Source organism: Aricia agestis, chromosome 15 (genome assembly GCF_905147365.1).
Source record: "Aricia agestis chromosome 15, ilAriAges1.1, whole genome shotgun sequence".
In the NCBI taxonomy this organism is placed as follows: Eukaryota; Metazoa; Arthropoda; class Insecta; order Lepidoptera; family Lycaenidae; genus Aricia; species Aricia agestis.
The window spans coordinates 14,238,493-14,263,430 of record NC_056420.1 but is presented as its reverse complement, the minus strand read 5'-3'; the positions used below and the strand labels follow the sequence as shown (position 1 = coordinate 14,263,430).

General features: G+C 40.5%; 1 protein-coding gene across 1 annotated transcript in view; it reads right to left on the bottom strand.

Annotated features, from left to right (window-relative positions):
• LOC121734350 (phosphatidylinositol 3-kinase catalytic subunit type 3) overlaps window positions 1-24,938 on the bottom strand; it is a 46,843-nt gene that overhangs the window by 12,059 nt on the left and 9,846 nt on the right. The window contains exons 4-10 of the mRNA XM_042124884.1: window positions 21,743-21,880; window positions 12,069-12,191; window positions 10,081-10,176; window positions 9,305-9,480; window positions 8,401-8,468; window positions 1,295-1,400; window positions 599-705 (exon numbers count right to left, since the gene is read on the bottom strand). Coding sequence (XP_041980818.1) covers window positions 599-705; window positions 1,295-1,400; window positions 8,401-8,468; window positions 9,305-9,480; window positions 10,081-10,176; window positions 12,069-12,191; window positions 21,743-21,880 — 814 coding nt within the window. The remainder of the gene's footprint in view (window positions 1-598; window positions 706-1,294; window positions 1,401-8,400; window positions 8,469-9,304; window positions 9,481-10,080; window positions 10,177-12,068; window positions 12,192-21,742; window positions 21,881-24,938) is intronic.

Genomic DNA, 24,938 nt, shown 5'->3' with positions numbered 1-24,938 from the left:
GGCACGACAAAATTCCCGGACATTTGGCCGAAATGTGGTTATTTCCCCGGACACCTCTTAAACAGTATTTACGATAACGTCTTGCCAATTTATGGTTTTCCAGCAAGAATTTGTAAAAATCTGACTAACTCAAGTCCGTGCTAGAAACCGTGTGTATGCTTAGCGAATTTATAATTACTGTCTGGTTAAAAAGTTAGATTTCTCTCAGCAAAAGTGTCCGGATTTCAACCGGCCGGACGCACCCCGGACGCCCTTCAAACTAGGACAAATCCAGGGAAATCCGGACGGATGGCATGCCTACTTACAAAGCATGTATATTTTTTCAAACAGTTTTTTGAGCAAAATACTAAAAAAGGAACTTTAACCCCCTCCCCTCACCCTAGCGTCCGCCTAGGGGCGGGGATTTTTAGTATGTTTACCTTCTGTGTATCCTGAACACATTTTTGGAGAAATTGCTTAGGTTCCAGCTCACACACTCTACAACTTCGTTTGCACTATTCTTTGAGCGAACTACTACAAGAGACTGCTCTTGTGTAATGAAAGAGAAGACATGACATGACATGATGAGTTGATGAAATTGGGCCTTATCATTACTCACCATCATGTATCTCCTGGAAGTCCTCGTACTTGAGCGCCTGCACAAGCTGCAGCAGGTACAGGATCAAATCCTCGTCCGGGGCCTGCTTGAGCCGCGAGATCGCGTATCTGTGGTATTGAGAAGATTTTATATTATTGTGGTATGATAATACTAATTTCATGATTTTTACATCCGGACCGCCGACCCATTGTATGCGGATCAAGCATTTTTGAAGATGAACTTTTTGAAAAATAAATTTCGATCTCCACGTACTGATGAACATCTCCAGGATTTAAAATCAATAGCTTACACCAATTTCACTCCAAACAAGGAACAAAAATTCTAACTTAAATAATTTTCCTTAGTTACCTTTGTTTAATAAATACATTTTTTTTTAATGTGTGGACCGCGAAGGTAATTTTATTTCTTAAAATGGACCCCGAGCCAAACTAATTGGTGACCCCTGCCCTAAAGTATTATCAGTTAGTTTTGTTAAAGGGGTAACAGACGTGCGAGTTATGGCCAGGACTTATGGCTCGACGATCTTAATCGCCTGTGTGTCAGCAAAGAACCACGAGCCGCGAGCCTGGGGGCATGGTAATCCAGTGTGAGCGATTCGCGTGTGTCACCGACGCGAGCCGAGTAAGTTCGCGAACTTAAAACCCGCGTGCTTTAACTTCGTACGTCTATCAGGCCTTTTACACCTTGTATACTAACTTTCTAACAGCGGGATGTGTGAACTTGGGCGTCAATAGCTCTAACGCGTCTTCCACGTCCATCGGCGCCCACTGCTTCATCATGGCCAGGGCCTGACGTACTTCACCTGAAAAATATGATTAAGGGCATTCATTAACTTCGTTATACAAGGTGTAGCAAAACTAAGTGATAATATATGTAATTGATTGTACTGTCGGTTCTTGGTGGAAATTCATGTTGTACACTAATAAAACACACTTTTCTTGCACTTTTTCCGCTATATTAAGATATTATTATAACTTTTAACAAAGTAAAGAGTTCACTGTGAAAGAAGCAGTGTTGCAGGACCAAATTTTTTTTCAGTTTTGTATGGGAAAGTGCACCAGCGTCACGAGTTTCCCCATACAAAAGTGAAAAAAAAATGGTCTTTCAACGTTTGCTACTTTCACAGTGAACTCTCTACAAGGAACTCGTACACACCCAAAAGTATTATCACTTAGTTTTGTTACACACTGTATATAGCAAAAGCCCTTTATGACACGGTGAGATACTTTGACTAAAACATTGAAACCCCATAATATTGTTACGGTACATGGTATACGGACACGCGGTGCGCAAGTACATACTCGAACCTTCTAAAAAGGTCCAATTTTTGTTTACGTGTTTACCCTTTATTTGTTAGCGTGTTTGAATTTAGACCTTATGACTGAGTCCATAAGGTCTAAATTAAATTCAACTTACTGCACTTATCGCAAGGACGGCAGTTTTATTGTGGTACATGCCCGAGCCGCCTAGAAATTTCCCACGGTTGTTTACTTGTTTACGTGAATCGGGAAATTTCTGGAATTCGTCTCGCCATATAAAAAGAGCCGCTGGCAGGCCCGGCAAGTTAGTTCAGTTCGGTTCTAGCGATCATCAAGGCGATTTCGGAGTGAACACAAGTGATCAATAGTGAGTGAACCAGTGAAACCTGCGATTTGGCTACGACCTAGGACAGTGATAGTGCTTAGTGATTGGACCTAGTGATTAGTGTTTGGACTTAGTACTAAGTGTTGTGACCTAGTGTTTAGTGCAGTGTTAATAAAGTCTTCAAGAGAGTCACCAGGTCTTTCTCTCCAAATCCTCGAACCCTAGCACGTAACAACTGGTGTCAGAAGTGCGATTTAGAGATGCCATTGACTCCGAGAGAGGACTTCAAGGGGAGTGTCAGGACAAGGGCGCAGCGAGCTGCTGCCCTTGACTCCGAGAGAGGAGTTGCGGAGGCCACACCCACTGGGGACCAAGCTCCGCCCACTGAGGGACAGGCCCCACCCACAGGCCCCGCCCACATGGCTCCGCCCACTGGCCACGCCCACCAGGCTCCGCCCACTTTGGCTGAAGCCACACCCACTGGCTCCGCCCACCGGGACACGCCCACTGGCCACGCCCCTCAGGCTCCGCCCACTTTGGACATGGCCACGCCCACTGGCTCCGCCCACCAGGCCACGCCCACTAGCTCCGCCCACCGAGCTCCGTCTGCTCAACCCCTGCCTACTGGCTCCAGCCACCATGCATCGCCCGTAGTTTCTACGGCCCCTCAAATGGCCCTTCAATTGGAAAGCATAATTGAATTAATTCAGGCTTTGCAGGAGTCTCAAAAAGCTGAAAGTCAGGCGTTGAAAGATTCTCAAAGGGCAATGATGGAGGCACAAGACCGCAGGTTCGGCGCTTTACAAGAGTCACAAGAACGCAAGCTCGGTGCTGAAATCAGAGCGATTCGAGAATCACAAGAGCAACAAAAAGACCTCCAAGAAAAAGCGCTTGGAGCTATAAAGGATGTCAGTGACACGGTGTTTAAGCTTCGAAAAGATGTAGACGTAATGGACGAACGAGTTACGGGGTTAGGAGTGGATATGGAAAATGTGAAAACCGGCCTCACAGAATTACAGAAGTGGAAAGTGCGCGTGGAAACCACAGGAATCGCGACGCCTAGTGGAACTTCCGTAGTGGTACAAGGACCAAGAGTTAAAGTGCCACCATACGACGGTACTACTTCTTGGAACGCTTATCGTCGGCAATTTCAGACTGTTGCTACCGCAAACGGATGGACGGAGGAGCAATGCTTGACCGCTCTCACTGTTGCACTCAAAGGGCAAGCTGTGTCGGTTCTGGAGGCACTGCCACATACGGGAAATGGTTTCCAAGACCTGATGGAGGCACTGGAATCCAGATACGGGGAGCGACACCTGGAGCACGTGTTCCGTGCCCAACTGCGTGACAGAGTCCAACGTTCAGGAGAAGGACTTCAACAATGGGCGTTGGAAATTGAAAAACTCGTGAGGAAGGCATATCCAGGAGCCGACACCAAGATGGTCCACACAAATATTGTTCAAGGATTTGTCGACGGAATCAAAGACTTGGAGGTCAGGGCTGCAGTAAGACTTGGTCACCATACCTCGTTAAAGGAAGCATTAGCGCATGCTTTGGAAGTCGAGGCTGTGCGCCATGACATACGGCAGACCCATAAGATCCACAAGGTCTCTGAAGAAGTCAAGGAAGTTAAGTCTCCTACGAGGAAAAGATTTGAAGCCATGTGCTATAAGTGTGGTGAGAGGGGCCATCTTCAGCTAAACTGTCCGCAGAAGAAGACCCAAACGGCAAGGATAAAAAGGATCGAGGAACAAATGGAGGAGTTGAAGAAGCAAGCGGTTTCGTCCCCTACCCGGAATCACGGGGAACGAATAGAATCCAGAACTAAGGGGCGAGTGCTGGCTGACACGGAGGAAGCCCCAATAACGGTTGTCTCCCAAGCAAGCAGCGGGAATAGTCTGGTGATTCAGGGGACTATTAACGGGACGAATTGCAAAATGACTCTAGACACAGGAGCCTCTAGAACAATAGTGAACCCAAATTTGATAAAAGCCGCAAGGAGGCACAAGAGGAGAATTAACTGTCGGCTTCTTACCGCCTCCGGTCAGCCAATACCCGTCCTGGGAGAAATGTCAGTTACGATGAATGTGGGGGAGTTCTCATACCCTCATGACGTTATCGTGGCTGAGATTATGGATGATTGCATCTTGGGTTTGGATTTCATGAAGAAGCACAACTGCAGAATTAATGTCGCCGACGGAGTGTTCAAGTGTGGCGAAGAAGAAATTTTCATCCTTGGAGGCGCCTGCGGGAAAGTTGAATGTGTAAAGAAAGTCATAATACCTGGACGTGCGGAAGCTCGGGTGCTGGTGAAACTACCGCCAGCTGGAAAGAAGAAGTCAAACAGATGCGTGTTAATCGAAGACACACCTACCAAGACATCAGCGCAAAAATTGATGACGGCAAGAACCCTTGTTAGTGGAAGCAGTAACGCTGTGGTCAGAGTTTTGAATCTTGGTGATCGCGAGATCTGCTTGAACAAAGGTGACGTCATTGGAAAGTGCGAGGAAGTTGTCTGGATGAGAAAGTGTAATTCGATCACAGGCTCAGACGCAGCAAACACCAGCAACTATGGAATAGTGACTGAGCTACTCGATGACTGCAAGAGTAATCTGACTTATTCGCAGGGCATGAAAGCTAAGAAGTTTTTACAACGCCACGCGAATATCTTCTCCAGTCAGGAAGGCGACCTTGGAAGAACGTCGATGGTTCAGCACAGGATAGATACCGGAAGCGAGAACCCAATTCGTCAACGAGCAAGACGGATACCCATTGCAAAGGAAAAAGAAGTTGAAGGCCTTTTGGAGGACATGAGAAGGCATAAGATCATTGAACCGTCTGCAAGTCCGTGGTGCTCACCGGTTGTATTAGTGAAGAAGAAAGATGGCAGTACAAGATTTTGTGTGGACTACAGACGTCTCAATGATGTCACCAAGAAGGACAGTTATCCATTACCTCGAATTGACGACACTCTGGATACCTTGAGTGGCATGAAATGGTTCTCGACCCTGGACCTGAAATCTGGATACTGGCAGGTGGAAATTCATCCAAAAGACAAAGAGAAGACAGCTTTCTCCACCGGTAAAGGTTTATGGCAGTTTAACGTCATGCCCTTTGGATTGTGCAACGCACCTGCCACATTTGAGCGACTCATGGAGTGTGTACTGGCAGGCTTAGTTGGAGAGGCTTGCTTAGTCTACTTGGACGACGTCATCATTGTTGGCCGCGACTTCGAAGACCATTTGCGAAACTTAGAACGAGTTTTCGCCAAAATAGAGGGAGCCAAATTAAAGTTGAATCCGAAAAAGTGTCGTTTATTCAGGAGTAAGGTGAACTATCTCGGCCATGTTATCTCCAGTGATGGAATTCAGACGGACCCGGAGAAACTAGAAGCAGTCCAAAATTGGCCAACCCCTAAGAACAAAACCGAAGTGCGGGCATTTCTCGGCCTATGCTCCTACTACAGGCGTTTTGTTAAGGGATTCTCAGAGATAGCCAAGCCATTACATCGACTGACAGAAGATAAACGACAGTTTATTTGGGACGAGACTTCCGAAGATTCTTTTCAGAAACTAAAGAAACATCTGTGTGGAACACCAATCCTGGGGTATCCACAACCTGAAGGTCAGTTTATAGTCGACACGGACGCAAGCAACACGGCCATTGGAGGGGTGTTATCTCAAAAACAGGGTGAAAGAGAAGTTGTAATTGCATATTTCAGCAAATCTTTATCTAAGCCAGAGAGAAACTACTGTGTGACAAGAAGAGAACTCTTGGCTGTCGTAAAGACGCTACAACATTTCAGCAAGTATCTCATCGGCAGACAGTTTCTACTGCGAACTGATCACGCAGCCTTGAAGTGGCTACTACAATTCAAGAACCCAGAAGGCCAAGTAGCTCGATGGATAGAACAACTCCAGGAGTATGACTTCAAGACGGAACACCGCAGCGGAAAGTCGCATGGGAATGCCGACGCACTCTCACGAAGGCCGTGTTCAAAAGACTGCAGACATTGTGTTAAGCAGGAATCTAATGAAGTAACATTAAAGTTAACGAAAACAAGTCCTTTGGGTCCATGGGAGAATGATGGCATGAGAGAGGCTCAAGAAAGAGATGACGACCTTCGACACATCATCACGTGGAAGAAACGGGATGACGTAAAGCCAATCTGGAGTGAGGTTGCACCCACTGGCGCTGTCACTAAGGCGTACTGGGCGCAAATGGGACAGTCTGATTCTTCAAAACGGAATACTTTACCGGAAATGGGAGAAGACCAACGGCAGAGAGTTCCATCTTCAGATAGTTGTCCCAAGAACGAGAGTACCGGATGTTCTCCGTGAAATGCATGATGGCGTATCAGGAGGTCATCTAGGAGTAAAGAGGACGTTAACGAAAGTGCGAGAACGATTTTACTGGTTGCATTGTCGAGACGATGTACAGGATTGGTGCCGCAAATGCACTACTTGCGCTGCAGTGAAGGGACCACAGACAAGGAGCCGTGGGAGCCTGCGCTTGTATAACGTTGGCGCACCGTGGGAACGAATAGCAGTTGACGTAGCTGGGCCATTTCCTGTAACGGAATCAGGAAACAAGTATTTCATGGTTGTCATGGATTACTTCACCAAATGGCCCGAAGTGTTCGCCATACCAAACCAGGAAGCTACAACAGTTGCTTCTAAGCTAGTCGAAGAAGTAATATCTCGCTTTGGTGTGCCTCTAGAAATCCATTCCGATCAGGGCAGGAATTTCGAATCGCAGGTCTTCCAGGAAGTGTGCAGAATTTTGGGAATGCATAAAACGAGGACCACCGCGTACCATCCACAGTCTGATGGAATGGTTGAGAGATTTAACCAAACCCTTGAGAGGCATTTGGCGAAATTGGTAGATGACAAACAAAAGGACTGGGACAAGTATATACCGCTCTTCCTTCTGTCGTACCGTACCGCCGAGCATGAGAGCATAAAAGCTACCCCGGCGTATGTCAATTATGGTAGAGAACTACGAGTACCAGTAGACCTTTTGACAGGAGGATCACCGGAAGAACCAAAGACCGTACCAGATTATGTCTGCGATTTAAGGGAAAAGATGCGTTATATACACGCCATGGTTCGGGAAAATGGGTTACAGTCAAGTGAGAACATGAAGATCAGATACGACCGGAAATCGAATACAAGCGGCTTCGAAGAAGGGTCACTGGTGTGGCTGCATAACCCAACTCGCCGAAAAGGCAAATCTCCAAAGTTGCAGACCAAGTGGGACGGCCCATACAAAGTGGTTACCCGATTGAATGACGTGACTTACAGGATTCAAAAGCAACCAAGAGGGACATTCAAAGTGGTACACATAGACCGTCTGGCGCGTTACCATGGCAGTAACAATGATGCTCGGGACGAGCATCTCTAAGAGGGGAGTAGTGTTACGGTACATGGTATACGGACACGCGGTGCGCAAGTACATACTCGAACCTTCTAAAAAGGTCCAATTTTTGTTTACGTGTTTACCCTTTATTTGTTAGCGTGTTTGAATTTAGACCTTATGACTGAGTCCATAAGGTCTAAATTAAATTCAACTTACTGCACTTATCGCAAGGACGGCAGTTTTATTGTGGTACATGCCCGAGCCGCCTAGAAATTTCCCACGGTTGTTTACTTGTTTACGTGAATCGGGAAATTTCTGGAATTCGTCTCGCCATATAAAAAGAGCCGCTGGCAGGCCCGGCAAGTTAGTTCAGTTCGGTTCTAGCGATCATCAAGGCGATTTCGGGGTGAACACAAGTGATCAATAGTGAGTGAACCAGTGAAACCTGCGATTTGGCTACGACCTAGGACAGTGATAGTGCTTAGTGATTGGACCTAGTGATTAGTGTTTGGACTTAGTACTAAGTGTTGTGACCTAGTGTTTAGTGCAGTGTTAATAAAGTCTTCAAGAGAGTCACCAGGTCTTTCTCTCCAAATCCTCGAACCCTAGCACGTAACAATATGTCTTCATTGATTCGAGGAATTAAAAATTCGGGATAGAATTTTTGTGGTGTATAGAATAGAATGTACTCTTACTGGAGAACTGCTAGCATAATAAGTTAATTTTATTGTTCTAGGCAAGATTTATTGTAGTTTTATGTTTGTAGTACTTTAATATTATGCACGTAGTATAAAGTTCATGGTTATAAAAAGTCTAGGGTTTTAATGTCTTTAGGAATAAATAGTGATTATATAACGTACCGGGACGATTCCAGTTGACGCAGGCCAAGAATTTTGTGAGCGCTCGTCGGTGAGACGATAAATAGAATCTGAAAAGAGAATCCAGACTCAATAATCTGCTATTCAGCCTTTAGTGTATATTTTATAAGACGCCGGTCTCAGAAAACGCCCTTGCGGAACACTCAACAAAACTTATTCGATTTTAGTCAAAACTCACCCGACGTTAGTTAAATTTTGGTATAATTTTATGGAACTGATTACCGTCGTTAAGCGGCCGTCCGTTGGGACAGTACCAACGAGAGAACGAGTGCACATGGTCTTGGATACGAGAGAGAAGACAAGATCATGAACGCACGATCACGCGCGGGTGCTAATTGCGACGGCCGCTTTAGCTACTATTGCTTCTTGCTGTAACGTTGGACCTATTTTATACGTAAGGCCTAATAACCTCAACCCATAATTTGGCTCTTAAATTAAGATCCTTTATCATCCGCAATCAGCAATATACAGCACTTACACTAGTACACCTCCACCATACATGCACATGCACAAAAACGCAATTTGCTTACACTATATACTTTATACACACATACAATAATGTACTTTATAATTAAAAAAGGTTTTTATTGCAGTATGAACTCTTTAACTTTATTATATGTTCGCACTTCACACACGTGGTAAAGTATGAAAGTACGTCATCTGAGAGCCATACTGCAAAACATTTTTAATAATGTACTGTAAAAAATGATTTATAGACAAATGGCTAACATAATCATTTGGTCCGGTTAAGTCAATTCAATATTATAGTTAATGATCTGTCAACTTGATTTGAAATAACCCCAAAAAACGTAGATCAACAATCGTCCTATGAATCAACTTCTCTGATAGATCGTTATATATCCTACATGGACCATGCAGTACTCACCGATACTTCCACACCAAATCTTGGTCATCAGCCGTCAAAGCATGCGGGGGCTGCGCGGGCGCAAGTAACGCAGCGAGTCTATCACGATCTCGCGCGCTCGGTTTAGCGTCCTGAGCAGGCGCGGCGCCGCGTGCGCATCGAGCTAGACGGTGCTGCTTGCTTTCCGCTAGATTCTCCTGAAAGGGACATGGAGATATTTAGCAGTACTGATTTTATTATTATTTATCGCGGGGAGGGATAAATAATAATAATACCCGCACATGGTTACTCCCAGACCTAATGACCTGCTCTTTCCTCTGGACTACGCCGAATATGTTGGGAGAATGCCGTATGTATGCTTACAAAGTGGGAGAGCCATGCTTCAGCACGAATGGGCCGGCTCGACCGGAGAAATACCACGTCCTCACAGAAAACCGGCGTGAAACAGCGCTTGCGCTGTGTTTCGTCGAGTGAGTGAGCTTACCGGAGGCCCAATCCCCTACCCTATTCCATTCCCTACCCTCCCCTATTCCCTTCCCTTCCCTACCCTCCCCTATCCTATCAGGTAACCCGTTTGCTCGTTTGCCCCCTTATTTCATAATTAGAGTATTTAAAGAGTGGTTTCTTCGCTCTGAAAAAACTGTATAAATCATCCAAAACAGATGCTAAGGCCCTATTTAATATTTATTCATTTAGGATTATATTACTCTCATTACTATTTTTTAGTATTCGAGCCTTTGATGGACAGTGATTGGATGAATTTTTAAGGGGTCTAACTAAGAGGTTAGATGTTATACCTGTAGTATTTCGTAGTCGGGTACGGTGACGATCTCCGCTTCGGCTTTGAACTGATACATCTCGTCACCGTCCTGCTCGTAGTATACAACAGCGTGCTGAAAATGTAAAACTTTATAGCTCTGTAAAAGCAAGTGAATGTAAGATAAAATTATTACGTCTTATCTACAAAGACTTGCTGGTATAGATTTTTTATATTGCGTTGGCTAAAAATCTTAAGAACCAATTTCACCAATCTCTGTTTGTTAAATCCTAACAAGGCATTACTTAACGGACCTTGGAAAATTAAACAGGCTGTTAAAATACTTATGTCCCACAGTAAAAATTTAACAGCGGATTAGTAAATGCAATGTTAAGTGAACAACGATTGAATGACATTCAATTCGTTCGTTCTTGTTATAAGGCGACGAAATTGCAATGTACAAGTTTAATACGACATGTTGACTGCAATGTGTCATTTTCACCTTATTCGTATAATACGTCATCCGGTAGATAATGCGACCAAATGAAAATATCACTGATCGCATACATTTGTTACACTACAATAGTTCTTTTAATTTACCAGGTTAATAATTATGATCTGTCAAAGCTGAAAACATGAATCATGATACAAACTTTTATTTACTTATTTCGGTTTGGTAATTTTGATACGAATCAGTGTATTTGCAATGTCAAGGAAAATCCGATGGCTGAATTTCTGACAAAATGAAAATAAATAATTATGCATAACATGAAAAATAGTAAATAATATGTAAGGATGTGGCGAAACATGGCGGAAACACTCAAAAGTCAAAACAGATTATTTTATTGATATTGGATATTGTCTTTGAAAGTTGTTGTTTTGACTATTATAACGGCCTGTTATATATTTAACGGACCTCCCCAGCAGGAATTAAAATTTAACACCGTGTTAGGCGATTTGACATGACATTAGCGTATGGTGGAACGCTCGATAGCTCTAACAGGCCATTAACTGATTTAACAAGCCATTATTTATTTAACATTGCTTGATGAAACTGGGTATTAATATAACAAATGTTAGGTTCAAGTTAAATTGTTTTGCATGATGATTTATAAGACTCAAAACTTTCATACAAAGTACGCCAAAGGTTACAAAATAACACATTAAACATCTGAATAATAATATCATGAAAAGGATACATGCGTCATGCTTATACTAGACACAAAAAATAAATTCGTGTCATGGAAATCAACACTGGGAAATTAATATAGATATATTAGAATTTTAACGATTATAGTATGTAAATATAACTATGCGTTTAAATAATTTATTTATTTATTTATTAATCAATATAATATAAAATATACATTTTAATATACAGCAAAAAAAAACCCTGACAGGTTTATCTTGTTGCTGGTTCACGCTCCTAATATTATCGAGTAGCCACTTGCCATCAGGCAACCGGTTTGACAAAAAGGTTTTAGTGAAGCGTTTGACACGATTAAAGTTAATAGCTAGGAACAATTAATGTCCGAATTAATTAATTATAGGTCTACCAGAATCTGATGGCAATTTTTGACAGCAGATTTTCAAAAAATATCCTTGATCATTGGATACATTTTTATATTTCATGTTTCACACACAGAATAAGCCGCTAAAGGAAAAAAAAAGGATCAAAATGTTTTATTCCTATTATCCCGGTATTGCTACAGTCAATTTGTTTTCTCACTTTTTGCCATCGGATTCTGGTAGACCTATAATATTCATCACACGACTTTTCGTAACTTTAAGTTAATCTTGAGATGGTCAGAATTTTGGTCACTAAACCAGTTTCTAAAGCAACCCTCGATTGACATCACACACGTGGTAAAACACAATATCATAAACCAGTAACCACATTCTTCAAATTTTGTATCATGTGGATAAAGTTGTTCAGCATAAGTTAAAAAGCCTACTTACTTCTTTTACTATCAGTACCTGAATCATTATCATCTTTATATTCATCATTATTATCATCATCTCACTCACCTCTATACCGTCCAGCTCGACCGTGGGGAACTCTATCATCAGGTACATATAGTTGGAGCTCCTCTTCTCTTTCTCATTTATCATCTCAATCTCCCGGAACGTCAGTCTGTCCAGCCAGTCTACCTGAAATTGCATCATCATTATCATTACCATCATTATTATCATTCTCATTATCTTAAATATTTTCATTTAGTATTCACTTTCAACAGTATTTTCATATTTCATTACTTCAACGTTTCGCTTATTTGAAACTTTCGTTGACAATAAATTGATTGTACTTATCAATTAACCTGTTATATTTGTGTATTTTTTAGGATATAACTATTTTGGGATATAATTAATTACATGTATTATTAAACAATTATATTTCTTTTATTTTGTGTACATTACTCTTGGTGTGTTAAAATGTAGATTTGTGTTCTAAAATTAGACACGATCCCAAAATACATCTAATATTGTCTTAAAATATTAAAGACCGGTAGATATAAATATTTAAATCTTTTAGTGATCCATTAATAGAAAAGGGGTTTCCAATTTACATTCTAATTTTACAGATTTAAAAATAGGACTGGATAGAGCCTTCAGCCTTGACATTTAAAATGAGCAAACATGCTTCCATAAGTGTGAAAAAAATCATATTAAAATATGCAAAACTTTTGTGAGAATAAAAAAAAACTAGCCGCTAATTTGACATTTAAAAAGCGGATAGCTTTTAAAACAACGACAAGACTGGAATTATTTAAATACTAGACAAATTAAAATTGTAAATTGATAAGAAGAACCAGTTTTTTGGCAAACTTTGATATATTTGACACACAGACAGTTTAAAATAATTCCAATTACTTACTTTAAATAAATTAATAACTAATGAGATAAAAATAATATGAACTTTTAAAACTGGAAAAGTATTTTTGGTCACCTACAATTTTTGTCTATGAATTCTATTAGGAATCACACGATTACTTTAGAATATTTTTAAACATAGACTAAAATAGGAAATGTGAGGCAGTAAAAGGTGAAAGTTATCAAGTACAAAAACTAATGTTAACTGTAAAGTAAAGTAAAATATATGTATATCTAAGTGGAGATTCAAAAAATTGGAAACTAAAATATGTTAAAGATAAATACTTAAAATATAACATCTTATTCGAGTAGTAAATAAAAAAATAAAACTAAACTGAAGTAACTTATTGTTAGTTCGATAACTGTTTGTACTGTAAATGGTTAATGTGACCGTGTTGTACTGTATATGTTTTAAATTGTAATTTTCCATCTTTTTAGTAAAAGATGGCCCCGTGCGAGTTTCTTACGCCGGTTCTTCTCGCCGGGTTAGTTCCCGAACCGGTGGTAGGCGCCGTAGTATCGACGTTCGGTAAAGTTTTTGTAAAAAAATTACTCCGAATAAAAATATTTTTGATTGATTGTTATTAAAAATAAAAAAAAATACTTATAGTAATAAGTTTTAAAACTCTTCTATGATAATGAATCTATAAGCTAGTGATGTCTATAATAATAGCCTGCAGCGGACTGGTTCGAGCATATGCCCTTGCTTAACCCCCCTCCCCCCCCCCCCCCCTATGTCATGTACAAATAGTGGAGTATACTAACGGAGCCGTTATTAACCGTCCGTCTTTCGGAGAGTTAAGATCTGGAGAAGAGCCATTATGGTGTTTTTGTGTTGAAAATTATGGTGTAACGAAATCATGGTGGAATATTCCTGGGTAATGTGTCGTGGCAGTTTGTGGTGAATTTTCTGGGATGGTGAGGAAGTAGTGGTGATTTTTTGTTTGGTGATGGGATGTTTTTGTGGCGAATAAAATGGGCGATATCATGATACAATAATTAATTTGCGAACTTTCGCCTGTGACAAATTTTACGGTGATTTAGATTTTGGGTCTGGTAATGGGTTATTGGAATTTGGTAACGGGAATTTCCGTGGTGATTTTAGTGTTAATTAATATAGTTGATATAAAAACAAAAAAATATTTTGATAGCCTTTATAATTTCTAAACTTACGAGGAAACATTTTTTGCTAAATGATTTTTAATTTTTGAAATTACACTAAAAACAGGATTTTTAGTGTAATTTCAAAAATTACACTAAAAATCCTGTTTTTAGGAAAAAATCCTGTTAAATTTATAGACATTGAAAAATCCATTTCAATTCCATACTAAACAAGTGGGAAATTAACATAATAATAAACATTAACATTTTTAAATATTCTGCCATTTAAAAAGGAACCTGTTACGTTCGCGTTAGTATCTCATACAAATTTTAATAAAAATGTTAATGTATCGCCCATTTTTGAACAAAACATCCTAAAATAGATGAATAGAAATATTCATGTATTAATAAATCTTCGGCTCACATCATTAATGATGTAAGCCGAAACTTTGTGAATAATAAGGATAAATGATATCACTATAAACAATTCACAAAAAGTATGCAATCACGTTTTTGTGCGCTAAAGCGCAATCTGCGTGCGTACCTTGTGCGTATACCGTGCGTGTACGGTATGCAAATCGCGTGCAGGAAAAAAATTTAAAAAATTACGAAATCACTACATATTATAAAACAAAGCTCGCTTTTTTCCCTCATGTCCATTTGTTCCCTTTAATCTTTAAAACTACGCAACGGATTTTGATGCGGTTTTCTTTAATAGATAGAGTGATTTAAGAGGAAGGTTTATAAGTATAATAACATTCATTAAATAGTGGAGAAATACTGTTTTTGTTGGGCTTTCTAATGTGATGTCGTAAATAATTTCATTCTTTTTCCGCTTACATTGCAAACGCAGGCTGAACCCTACGAGATTTATCAAAATAATGTACCAAGTATTGTACAAAATGAAAAGGTCTTCAGAAAACTCCGCGATGGTATATATGTCTATCTCTTATGGATATCCCACAATAACAGTTTGTCATTTACTTTTAACGACAAATAATGGCTAATTTTCGAAGCGATTTTAACAGCATATTATGATTAAATGAATATTTTCGAAGATATTACAGATTAAAAAATTGCGGGACGTAGCTTTTGCGGCGGTACCGAACAATGCGGGCCACAGGTAGTAATAATGAATATTATTTAAAATCAAAACTATGTACCGAATCATTTTTTAATTTTAATCATTTTTTCAGAGTCTATATATTTTATACCCTTGCGAAGCCGGGGCGGGTCGCTAGTATACATATAATAATTTCGACGTTTATTTTTTATAAGTATGTAAGTACCTGGATGACCGAGCTTTGCTCGGTATAGCAAACACTCATTGACTTCGTGTTACTTAATAACGCCATCTGCTGGTCGTTGAAATAATTAGTTGCTAACAAAATAGTATTATTCGCCAATAGATGTCGGGAAGAGTCATATTTTTCAGTTTATCGATTATCGATAAAACACGAATAAAAAGACATTTTCTGAAAATGATTTCTAGCTAGATCGATTTATCGCCCCCGAAACCTATATACTAAATTTCATGAAAATCGTTTGAGCCCATTCAGAGATATATATACAAGAATTGATCGTTTAAAGATATAAGATATAATAATTTAATTTATTTTATAATAATTTAAATGATTGAATTCGGATTCAAAATTAGGCCGATAATATGTATTTTGATTACTTCTAGCAACAATTTTAAAGTGACCTTAAGATTATTTTTGTAAATTTAATAAATAGATGCGCATGGCCTTGCATCTATGAGTTTTTTTTTTTTTTTTTTTTTTTATTAAATAAGGGGGCAATCGAGCAAACGGGTCACCTGATGGTAAGCAACTACCGTCGCCCATGGACACTCGCAACATCAGAAGAGCTGCAGGTGCGTTGCCGGCCTTTTAAGAGGGTATACGCTCTTTTCTTGAAGGTTTGCAGGTCGTATCGGTCCGGAAATACTGCTGGTGACAGCCCATTCCAGAGTTTTACAGTGCGCGGCAGAAAGTTACGCGAAAAACGCACTGTGGAAGACTGCCACTCATCAAGGTGATGAGGATGGTATGTTTTTCGCGTGGGACGATAGCGAAAAGTTGCAGGTGGTATGATTCCGAACAATTCCTCAGAGCACTCCCCGTGATACAACCGATAGAGGATGCAGAGTGAAGCAACATCTCGGCGTAATTCCAGGGGGTCCAAGCTGTTTGAAACACTATGGCAGTCAACAATTCGAGCAGCCCTTCGTTGGATACGATCCAGAGGGAGCAGTTGGTATTTTGGCGCCCCTGCCCAGAGATGAGAACAATATTCCATATGAGGCCGAACCTGCGCCTTGTAGAGTTGTAGGCGTTGGTCCGGACTGAAGTACTGTCTCGCTCTGTTAAGAACGCCAAGCTTCTTCGAGGCTAATTTGGCCTTACCCTCAAGATGATATCGAAACTGGACTTCGCTCGATATGTTGACGCCAAGTATCTCAATGCTAGGGGAGATGGTTAAAGATGTGCCCTCGAAACGAGGATAAACGACCATTGGTGACTTTTTAGTGGTGAACGCGCAGACTTGTGTCTTGGCGGGGTTGAATTGGACTAAGTTACGTCTACCCCATTCAGAGACCTTCTCCAATGAATTCTCCACCTTAGACACAAGTTCGTTTCGACTCTCAGTGACATTTTGCCGAGAAATATTAGGGGAGCCGGTATATACAGCATCACCTGTACTATCATCCGCATAGCAATGAATGCCTTTGGTTTGTAACATGTCATTGATATGCAGTATGAATAGAGTAGGCGATAGCACACAGCCCTGAGGGACACCAGCATTAACAGACTGAGTTTCCGAGCATTCGCCGTCAACTACGACCTTTATGCTTCTGTCTGCTAAGAAACTAGTGACCCACTTACATAATTTCTCGGGCAGCCCGTATGATGGAAGCTTTGATAGCAGCGCTTTATGCCAAACCCGATCGAAGGCCTTCGCAATGTCCAAACTAACAGCCAATGCCTCTCCCTTCGACTCAATTGCCTGAGCCCAACGATGAGTCAGGTATGCCAAGAGATCACCAGCCGAGCGACCCTTACGGAACCCGTATTGTTTGTCGCTTAGCAATCCCTGGCCGTCCAAGTATCGAAGAAGCTGGCTATTGATAATGGATTCCATTATCTTCGAGAAGAGAGAGGTTATAGCGATTGGTCTGTAGTTGGAAGGATTTGAGCGATCACCTTTTTTGGGGATCGGGTGCACCAAGGCTGTCTTCCAGGAAGCCGGGACGATGCCAGTGGAATAGGAGAGCCGAAAAAGTCGCGTCAAGACCGGAGCCAACTCTGGAGCACACTTTTTCAACACAATAGGCGGGATTCCGTCAGGCCCACTCGACTTTTGGATATCAAGGGAACAGAGGGCTTTTCGCACTGAGCGCTGATGAAACCGTATATCCGACATGATGCTCGTGCATCGCGGTATGGTCGGCGGTTTCTGCCCCCCGTCACCCAGGGTCGAGTTTGACGCAAAGAGCTTGCCCAGAAGATCGGCTTTGTCTTTTGCGTCCTGGGCCAACGATCCATTTCCTACGTGTAGGGATGGTAGGGTTGGCTTGCAGAAATTTCCTTCAATAGCTTTGGCCAGAGACCAGAATGCACGGGTTCCCGAGGGGAGGCGCTCAAGTCTCTTGCCAATTCTATTGACGTGCTGTTGCTTTGCCCGAGTAATCTCTTTCTTGAGGGACCTAGAGGCAAGGTTGTACTCCTTTTTATATGTGCTGGTATTTAAATCCCGAGCAGACACTGCGTTGGCCCAGGATTGGTAAGCCTCCTGCTTCCGGCGAGAAGCTTTTTTGGGGGATGAACCAAACCAGGGACGAAATCTGCCGCCAGTTGGCACTACAGAGGTCGGAATGAAAAGTTCCATCCCCTGCATCACCACATCGGCAACAGAGTTGGCAGTGTTGTCGAGATCATCCGGCGAGAAGCACACATGCCCCCAAGGATAGGATGCAAAAAACGACCGCATCCCATCCCAGTCTGCTGACTTATAGTGCCACACACGACGGTATTTAACAGCGCGCTGTCTTAACACCGTCGTAAGTGGCACAGAACTCCTAACAAGGCAATGATCCGATGAACCAAGTGGTGCGGTTACGGATATTTGATAGCCGTCAGGATTTGAAGTCAGCAGGAGGTCCAACAAGGAAGGATTCTGACCATCCACATCTGGGATTCGCGTAGGCGTAGTAACCAGTTGTGTCAAGTCGTTCGCAAGGGCAAAGTTGCAGACAGATCTCCCCGCGTGATCAGTTTTACTGGAATTGAGCCAGTCGGCGTGGTGGGCATTAAAGTCGCCAAGTATTATGATCTCTGCGGATGGGATCTGCCGCTGCACAAAATCTGAAGCAGCTTGTAGGTGCTCCAAGAGTCGGTCCGTCTCGGGGTCACCACTATGGGACCTATATAGGCACGCATAGACGCGAGGGTGGTCGTCGCAATCTATGCGGAGCCATAAGTTTGATAGGTCCATGACCTCAAGATTGCTGAGGCGGCGAGAGCTGATATCATCTCTGATATACACACACACTCCAGCTTTGGGTAGAAAGGAGTGCTCGAGGTAATACCCTGGGTGGGAAAGGTATGATGTGTCACTCGGAGATGATATCTGCGTCTCGGTTAAAAAGAGCAAAGCCGGCCTTGCCGTCTCAAGGTGGTAATGGACGGCATTAAGGTTGGAGTGTAATCCCCTGATATTACAAAAGTCCATGTTTAATATCGAGGGGGGTGCCTTTGTGTGTTTGCTCTTGCCCCGAGCAGATCGGAGCGCAGTTTTGCCCTCCCCAGAATACGAGGGGCAGCCTGGACGTCCACGTTCAGTTCCAGGGGTTCCTGAGCATGGACGTCCAGAGAGGGATTCTCCAACGCAGTTGGTACCCTCCTGGGGTAACAAATTGTTTTTCAACTGCGGCATTTCTAGGGGGGGTAGGGGATTGGGCCTCCGGTAAACTCACTCACTCGGCGAAACACAGCGCAAGCGCTGTTTCACGCCGGTTTTCTGTGAGGCCGTGGTATTTCTCCGGTCGAGCCGGCCCATTCGTGCCGAAGCATGGCTCTCCCACGGACAAAGTAAGTGGATTAAATGTAAAGTTATGCTTTTCAGCTGTCACTAAGAAATCGTACATTAAATGTATCACACCTATAATAACTAGACTACGTTTGAAGCATGCGCATTTTCACATGGTGGTATCTGGGGGCACGGTAGTGCCCCCGCCAAGATGAGCCAAGCGAAGCGCGCAAGGGCACTACCAACATTTTCTCGATTGATATTTTAAGAGATTTAGGTGGTAAGTTTCATAATTTATATTACACATTAATTATTGTAAATTTCATTGGTTACTGTTAACTATTTTCATCACCAATTTAAAGCGAAATTTCAACCTACCGTTGTCTCTATTTTTAGCACATCGTAACTTGTCAAGGTTACTCAGTAGTTTATATTAATTTCATTCACAAATAGATATCAAGTTGGACCACTTTAAATTCCATTTTATTAATAGACATATCTAAAAATAGGACATGGAAATGGTAAAATTATACAACATTTGCCATTTACAGAAATAGAAGTAATTTGATACTCACCGATATAAATAGATTACTTTACATTATTCTAATTTGGGTCCAAAAATAGGTGGAACGGGTATTTTATAAATATTTTCCCAGACGAAAATAGACGAATTATCTTATTTAGGCAGCAGCTAATATTAGAAGTTGTAAAACAGGTAAGCAAACTGGGCGACTAAGAATAGTTACTTCCCATATTTATTATGCTGTATCAATGTCAGACTTGAAGTTACACATATGCCTATAAACAGGTCGCAGAGCATAGAAGAATTGTACTTTTCGCGCGCCAATTGAATTCTATATTGTTACAAGTTTCCAGGTAAGATACCGCCATAGCCTAATAAAGCAATGTTTTCGCTTGAGTAAAAGACATAAGTAGCGTTAGGTCTTTTCAACATTTCTCCTAGATCGGTGACTGGGGTATAGTATTTTTTTTATTAACAAACCAGTAAGGCTTTGTATTATGCCTTATTCATCACTTATAGTGCCATAGTGTGTGCGCAGTAATAATAACACTGTATTTACTCTGTATTTACGGTACTTTTGTTTGAAATTCAGTGTTGTATTTTAGGCATCACTAGGTATCATCAAACTTTGTTCATAATATAGTTTATCATGAACTAAAAAAGCAAAGATTCTGTAGTTTGCACATATAAGAATATAGCCTCTAACATCTGTTAATAATGTTATTAGGTTAGGTTAGTGATACTGTTTATGCTTCTATCTATAACTGAAGAATAAACAGTCTACATCCCTAACCTCTTATATTTTAATAAATAAACATTTAGATATTCGTGTTATTATTTATCTACTCCCAAAAATCTTAGTTTTTTTTACACATCAGTCAAAAACTACCAATCAAAAAACTTGATTTATTTTTTGCATGGTCACGACCACGACCAGGTCTGACTTAGGTCAAAATATTTTTGTCACTACTAAAATAAACCAAAATATGAAGGTCACAGTCCAAAACTTTCAATTTTAAAAACCTTAAGGTCAAAACTCTCATTATTTGGCAAGGGCCTATAGACCTAATCATTACTGGTTTATGGGTTTACGCAATCCAGTCCACCAACCTTTTAAGTTGAAGGTTCAATAACATAAAGTGTTGCGAAGTGGAGACACTGTGATATCAGTGTAAATAACAAACAATAAATGAGTCTGATTACTACTGTAATTGTATGCATATTGTGCACACTACATGTATAGAGATAGTTCGAAAACGCGAAGTAAAGTGCTGCTCCAACCGTACATTTCATTGAAAATTTAAAGGTAGCCTATGTCATAAAATATAGGTATATACGAGGAAATTTATTCCTAGGCAGTTGACAGACCTACGTCGTTTGGTCGGCTTATGTTAATTCAATGTTAGCTGTAATAAAATCTAACTGTAAACAAAGCTTACAATGGGAACCTATCTACAACACTGCCAATTTAAATGCCATATTTGTTTACATTAAGATTAAATGAATTACGGGAATTGCAATACCAACAATAAGTTAACACTTCTTGGGTATTTCATTTTTTCCCATGCAAGCTATAAGATATAGTTAACTTTTTCGCATTGATATTTCATATTAGTCACACTCAGCAATCAAAATTTAGACGATTTATGAGAAAATGGGCAACTGTTATTACCTTTTCTAGTGTGTAAACTACTTACAAAGCTATACTTTCAAGGTCATCAAAAGTAGATTTAAAGTAGATAGTGAAAGTATAAGAAAGTACCTATCCTCTGTTTCCTTACCACTTACGGCCGTTCCCAATATTTGATCTATCTATGGTTTTGCCCTACTAGAGATAGGAATAGCTCACATTAGATATTAGAGCCATATATTTTATGTTAATTCAATGTTAGCTGCGATCGGTTGTATGTCAAACCAGAGATAGATTGAATATTGGGAACGGCCGTTAATCCTTCGATCGTGGATTCTTGGATATCTATTGTTATTCTATTGTCTCGCTCACCAGTGAGCTCATGGGGCTTGATGGGTTAAATATATGTTATTGACACTGATCAAACTCGATTTTGTGTCTTAAAGAAACAGTCAAAACGTCAAGTAACAAAAAAAAATGTGGTTGACCGTCCTATAGGCTCCTTGTTGACACAAGGTTATCTAGTGTTTACATAACAAAACTCACCTTGGGTATGTGTCCATTCCTGTGTTTCTTGGCCAGCTTGGAGAGCCTCTGCATCTGTTCCTTGCCTCTGTCGGGGGCTTTCCCCGGAGTCTTCTCGCTGCCTTCTACCCCGGGCCACACTCGCAGATCGAACATACCCTGAAAAAAGGGTTGCCAGGTGTTAAATTTGAGAAAAGTCCCCAAAATGCGGGAATAAAGACAATTTAAATTATGTATAATATTATCCATTGTGTACCATCGAAGAAATTGATTTATTGGCAGTTGAGGGATCTACATAATTCTATCTGATTGTGTCACTTTAATGTGAGGTGATCTGTAAGCTGAACAAAACACGACCAAGTAACGTAGGTCCGTCATCTGAATGAATCAACTTTTTGATAGAAATATTAAAAAATAATATATTCATAGGCAAATGCCGGAGCTATATAATTTGGTCAGGTTAAGTCACACACAGGCCACAGCCTACAGATAACGAAAAACATTGACTTAACATAAACCGGCGTGAAACAGCGCTTGCGCTGTGTTTCGCCGAGTGAGTGAGTTTACCGGAGGCCCAATCCCCTACCCTATTCCCTTCCCTACCCTCCCTTATTCCGTTTCCTTTTCATCCCTACCTTCCCCTATTACCCTATTCCCTCTTAAAAGGCCGGCAACGCACCTGCAGCTCTTCTGATGCTGTGAGTGTCCATGGGCGACGGAAGTTGCTTTCCATCAGGTGACCCGTTTGCTCGTTTGCCCCCTTATTTCATTAAAAAAAAAAAGATTATTTAACCACCGTAAAATGTAAAAAAAAGTATAATATCACAGTAATAAATAAACATTTATACCGTTATCATCACTTTTAAAACACAACATTATTATAAACAAATACATAAACATTTAGATATAAAAAACTAATTTGTACCTAATATTCATAATAAATACTATAGATAGTAGATTATTTAACCACCGTAAAATGTATAAAAAGTATAATATCACAATAATAAATAAACTTTTATACCGTTATCATCACTTTTAAAACACAACATTATTATAAACAATAACATCAATAGAGAAACAAACTTTAACCACCTTATTTCACAAATTGCAACACCTTACAAATGCCCCGACTTTCCCCGGTACATCCAGGCAACCCTATGACCCATAGGAACCCTACCTGGTCAACATTTTTCTGTCGTAATATCACTAGAAAAAAATTATATACGTTGAACCGGCTTGTCGCAGCTCCCATGTTAGACTGAGGCCGGCCTGCGCGTGCGCATATATATGAGCGATTTGCGACAAAACCTGATTTTTGAGGAAATGTGCTGTACTTATATATTGTTTTTAAAAAGTTGCATATTTTCCCAGCTGGTTTTTAATTACTATATGTGGATTAGCCTAGCTACTGGGTATAGATATTAAATAGGCTAATATTTCCATTAAAAGGCTTAAAAAATATATATTATTGTTTTATTTTTGTGTTCCTTGGTTTGCTATGTTATTAAAATATCTGGTAAAGAAATTACAGGTAGGTAGAGCCTGCAGGTCTATAGCTCATATTATTAAATAAGCTTTTTTCTATTTAGTTAACAACAGTTATATCTGTATTTGTCTTAACTCGTAATATATTATATTGAAACTAGCTGTCCCGGCAAACGTTCTTTTGCCATATAAAGTATTTTGCCCATATTTTATTGAAGTGACTAAATAAGTAAGTATTTCACCATGGCACCGTAAATGCTATTCCGTAGCATGCAAACAATGGTCGTCGTTAGTCTCGAGTTGCAATAATTTACTATTATTTATGCAACAAATGCACTTATCAATATAATAAGTATCCATTAGCCGATTCTCAGACCCACTAAATATGCGTATAAAATTTGGTTAAAATCAGTAAAGCCGTTTCGGAGGAGTACGCGGCTTAACATTGTGATTGATTGATTGCTTCGCTCGCGTTAAGAAGTATTATTATATACAAACTTTCATCCCCAATTTGAACCCCTTGGGGTTGGAATTTATCAAAATCCTTTCTTAGCGGATGCCTACGTCATAACATCTACCTGCATGCCAAATTTCAGCCCGATCCGTCTAGTGGTTTGGGCTGTGCGTTGATAGATCACTATGTCAATCAGTCAGTCAGTCACCTTTGAGTTTTATATAAATAGAAGATAAGATTAAAGATTGATATTAGGTACTTAAACTTTTTTTTAATTAACCGTACTTTTGTATTCATTTCCCGATAAAAAAAAATAAAAAGCTAGGTTAAGTATAAAATATTTCATGTACTTATATTTTTGTTATACTTATTTTTCATTAGTTTCAATTAATTAATATTCAATCATTATACAGGGTGCAATTTAACCTTCCTGCAAAATTTGGATATATTGATCCTAGTTAAAAATAATAATACACGTATTTCTTCTTTTATAATCACTCAGTACTAAAATTTTGAGAAATAGCCTCCGAAAGTTATCCTACCAAACACCACAAAATACGCGCGGCCCGGCCCCGCCCCGCCCTTCCATTGACATTCTTGCAGTGACGGATTAAGACTACTTGATGCCCTAAGTAATCCATGCCTGTGGGCCCCCTATCCGTATCTCAACTAGAATCGGTATTTAAACCTTTACTCTTCTGGTGCCTCCTCAGACGTGATGCCCTAGGCAATTGCTTAAATTTTTGTAGTCTTGTAGTCACTTTTAAGGGATGACAATGTATGTACAGAAGACGACGAGAGTAGTCAGATGACAATTTTATCAGTCGATTAACACGCATAAACAACTAAGGGCCTGTTTCACCACTTTCTGATAAAGTGCCGATTAGGCTATTCACAACTTCTTTGACAGATATTTCATACTTCATCCGTCAAGTTAAGTGGTGGATAGACTATTCGGCACTTATCAGGAAGTGGTGAAATAAATGTAAATGAATACGCATTTATTAACACGTAGGCACTAGGCAGTGCGTACGTGTGCATTCGCAAAGTGGGCGGGGTAAGTGCCTGCATGTTTACCCCTCGTACGCACGCGATACAACGACATGCAAAAATGGCCTTTAAGACCTTATGGCTAAGTACTCACATACGGTTTTGCTCAATCGAGCAATAACGTCGAGCAAAACCCGCGGCTCGGACTTTCGTCCACACATTCATCATTGCTCGATAGTTTTATTCTAAATCGATATATTTCATTCCATCAATCCGGCTCGATCCGGT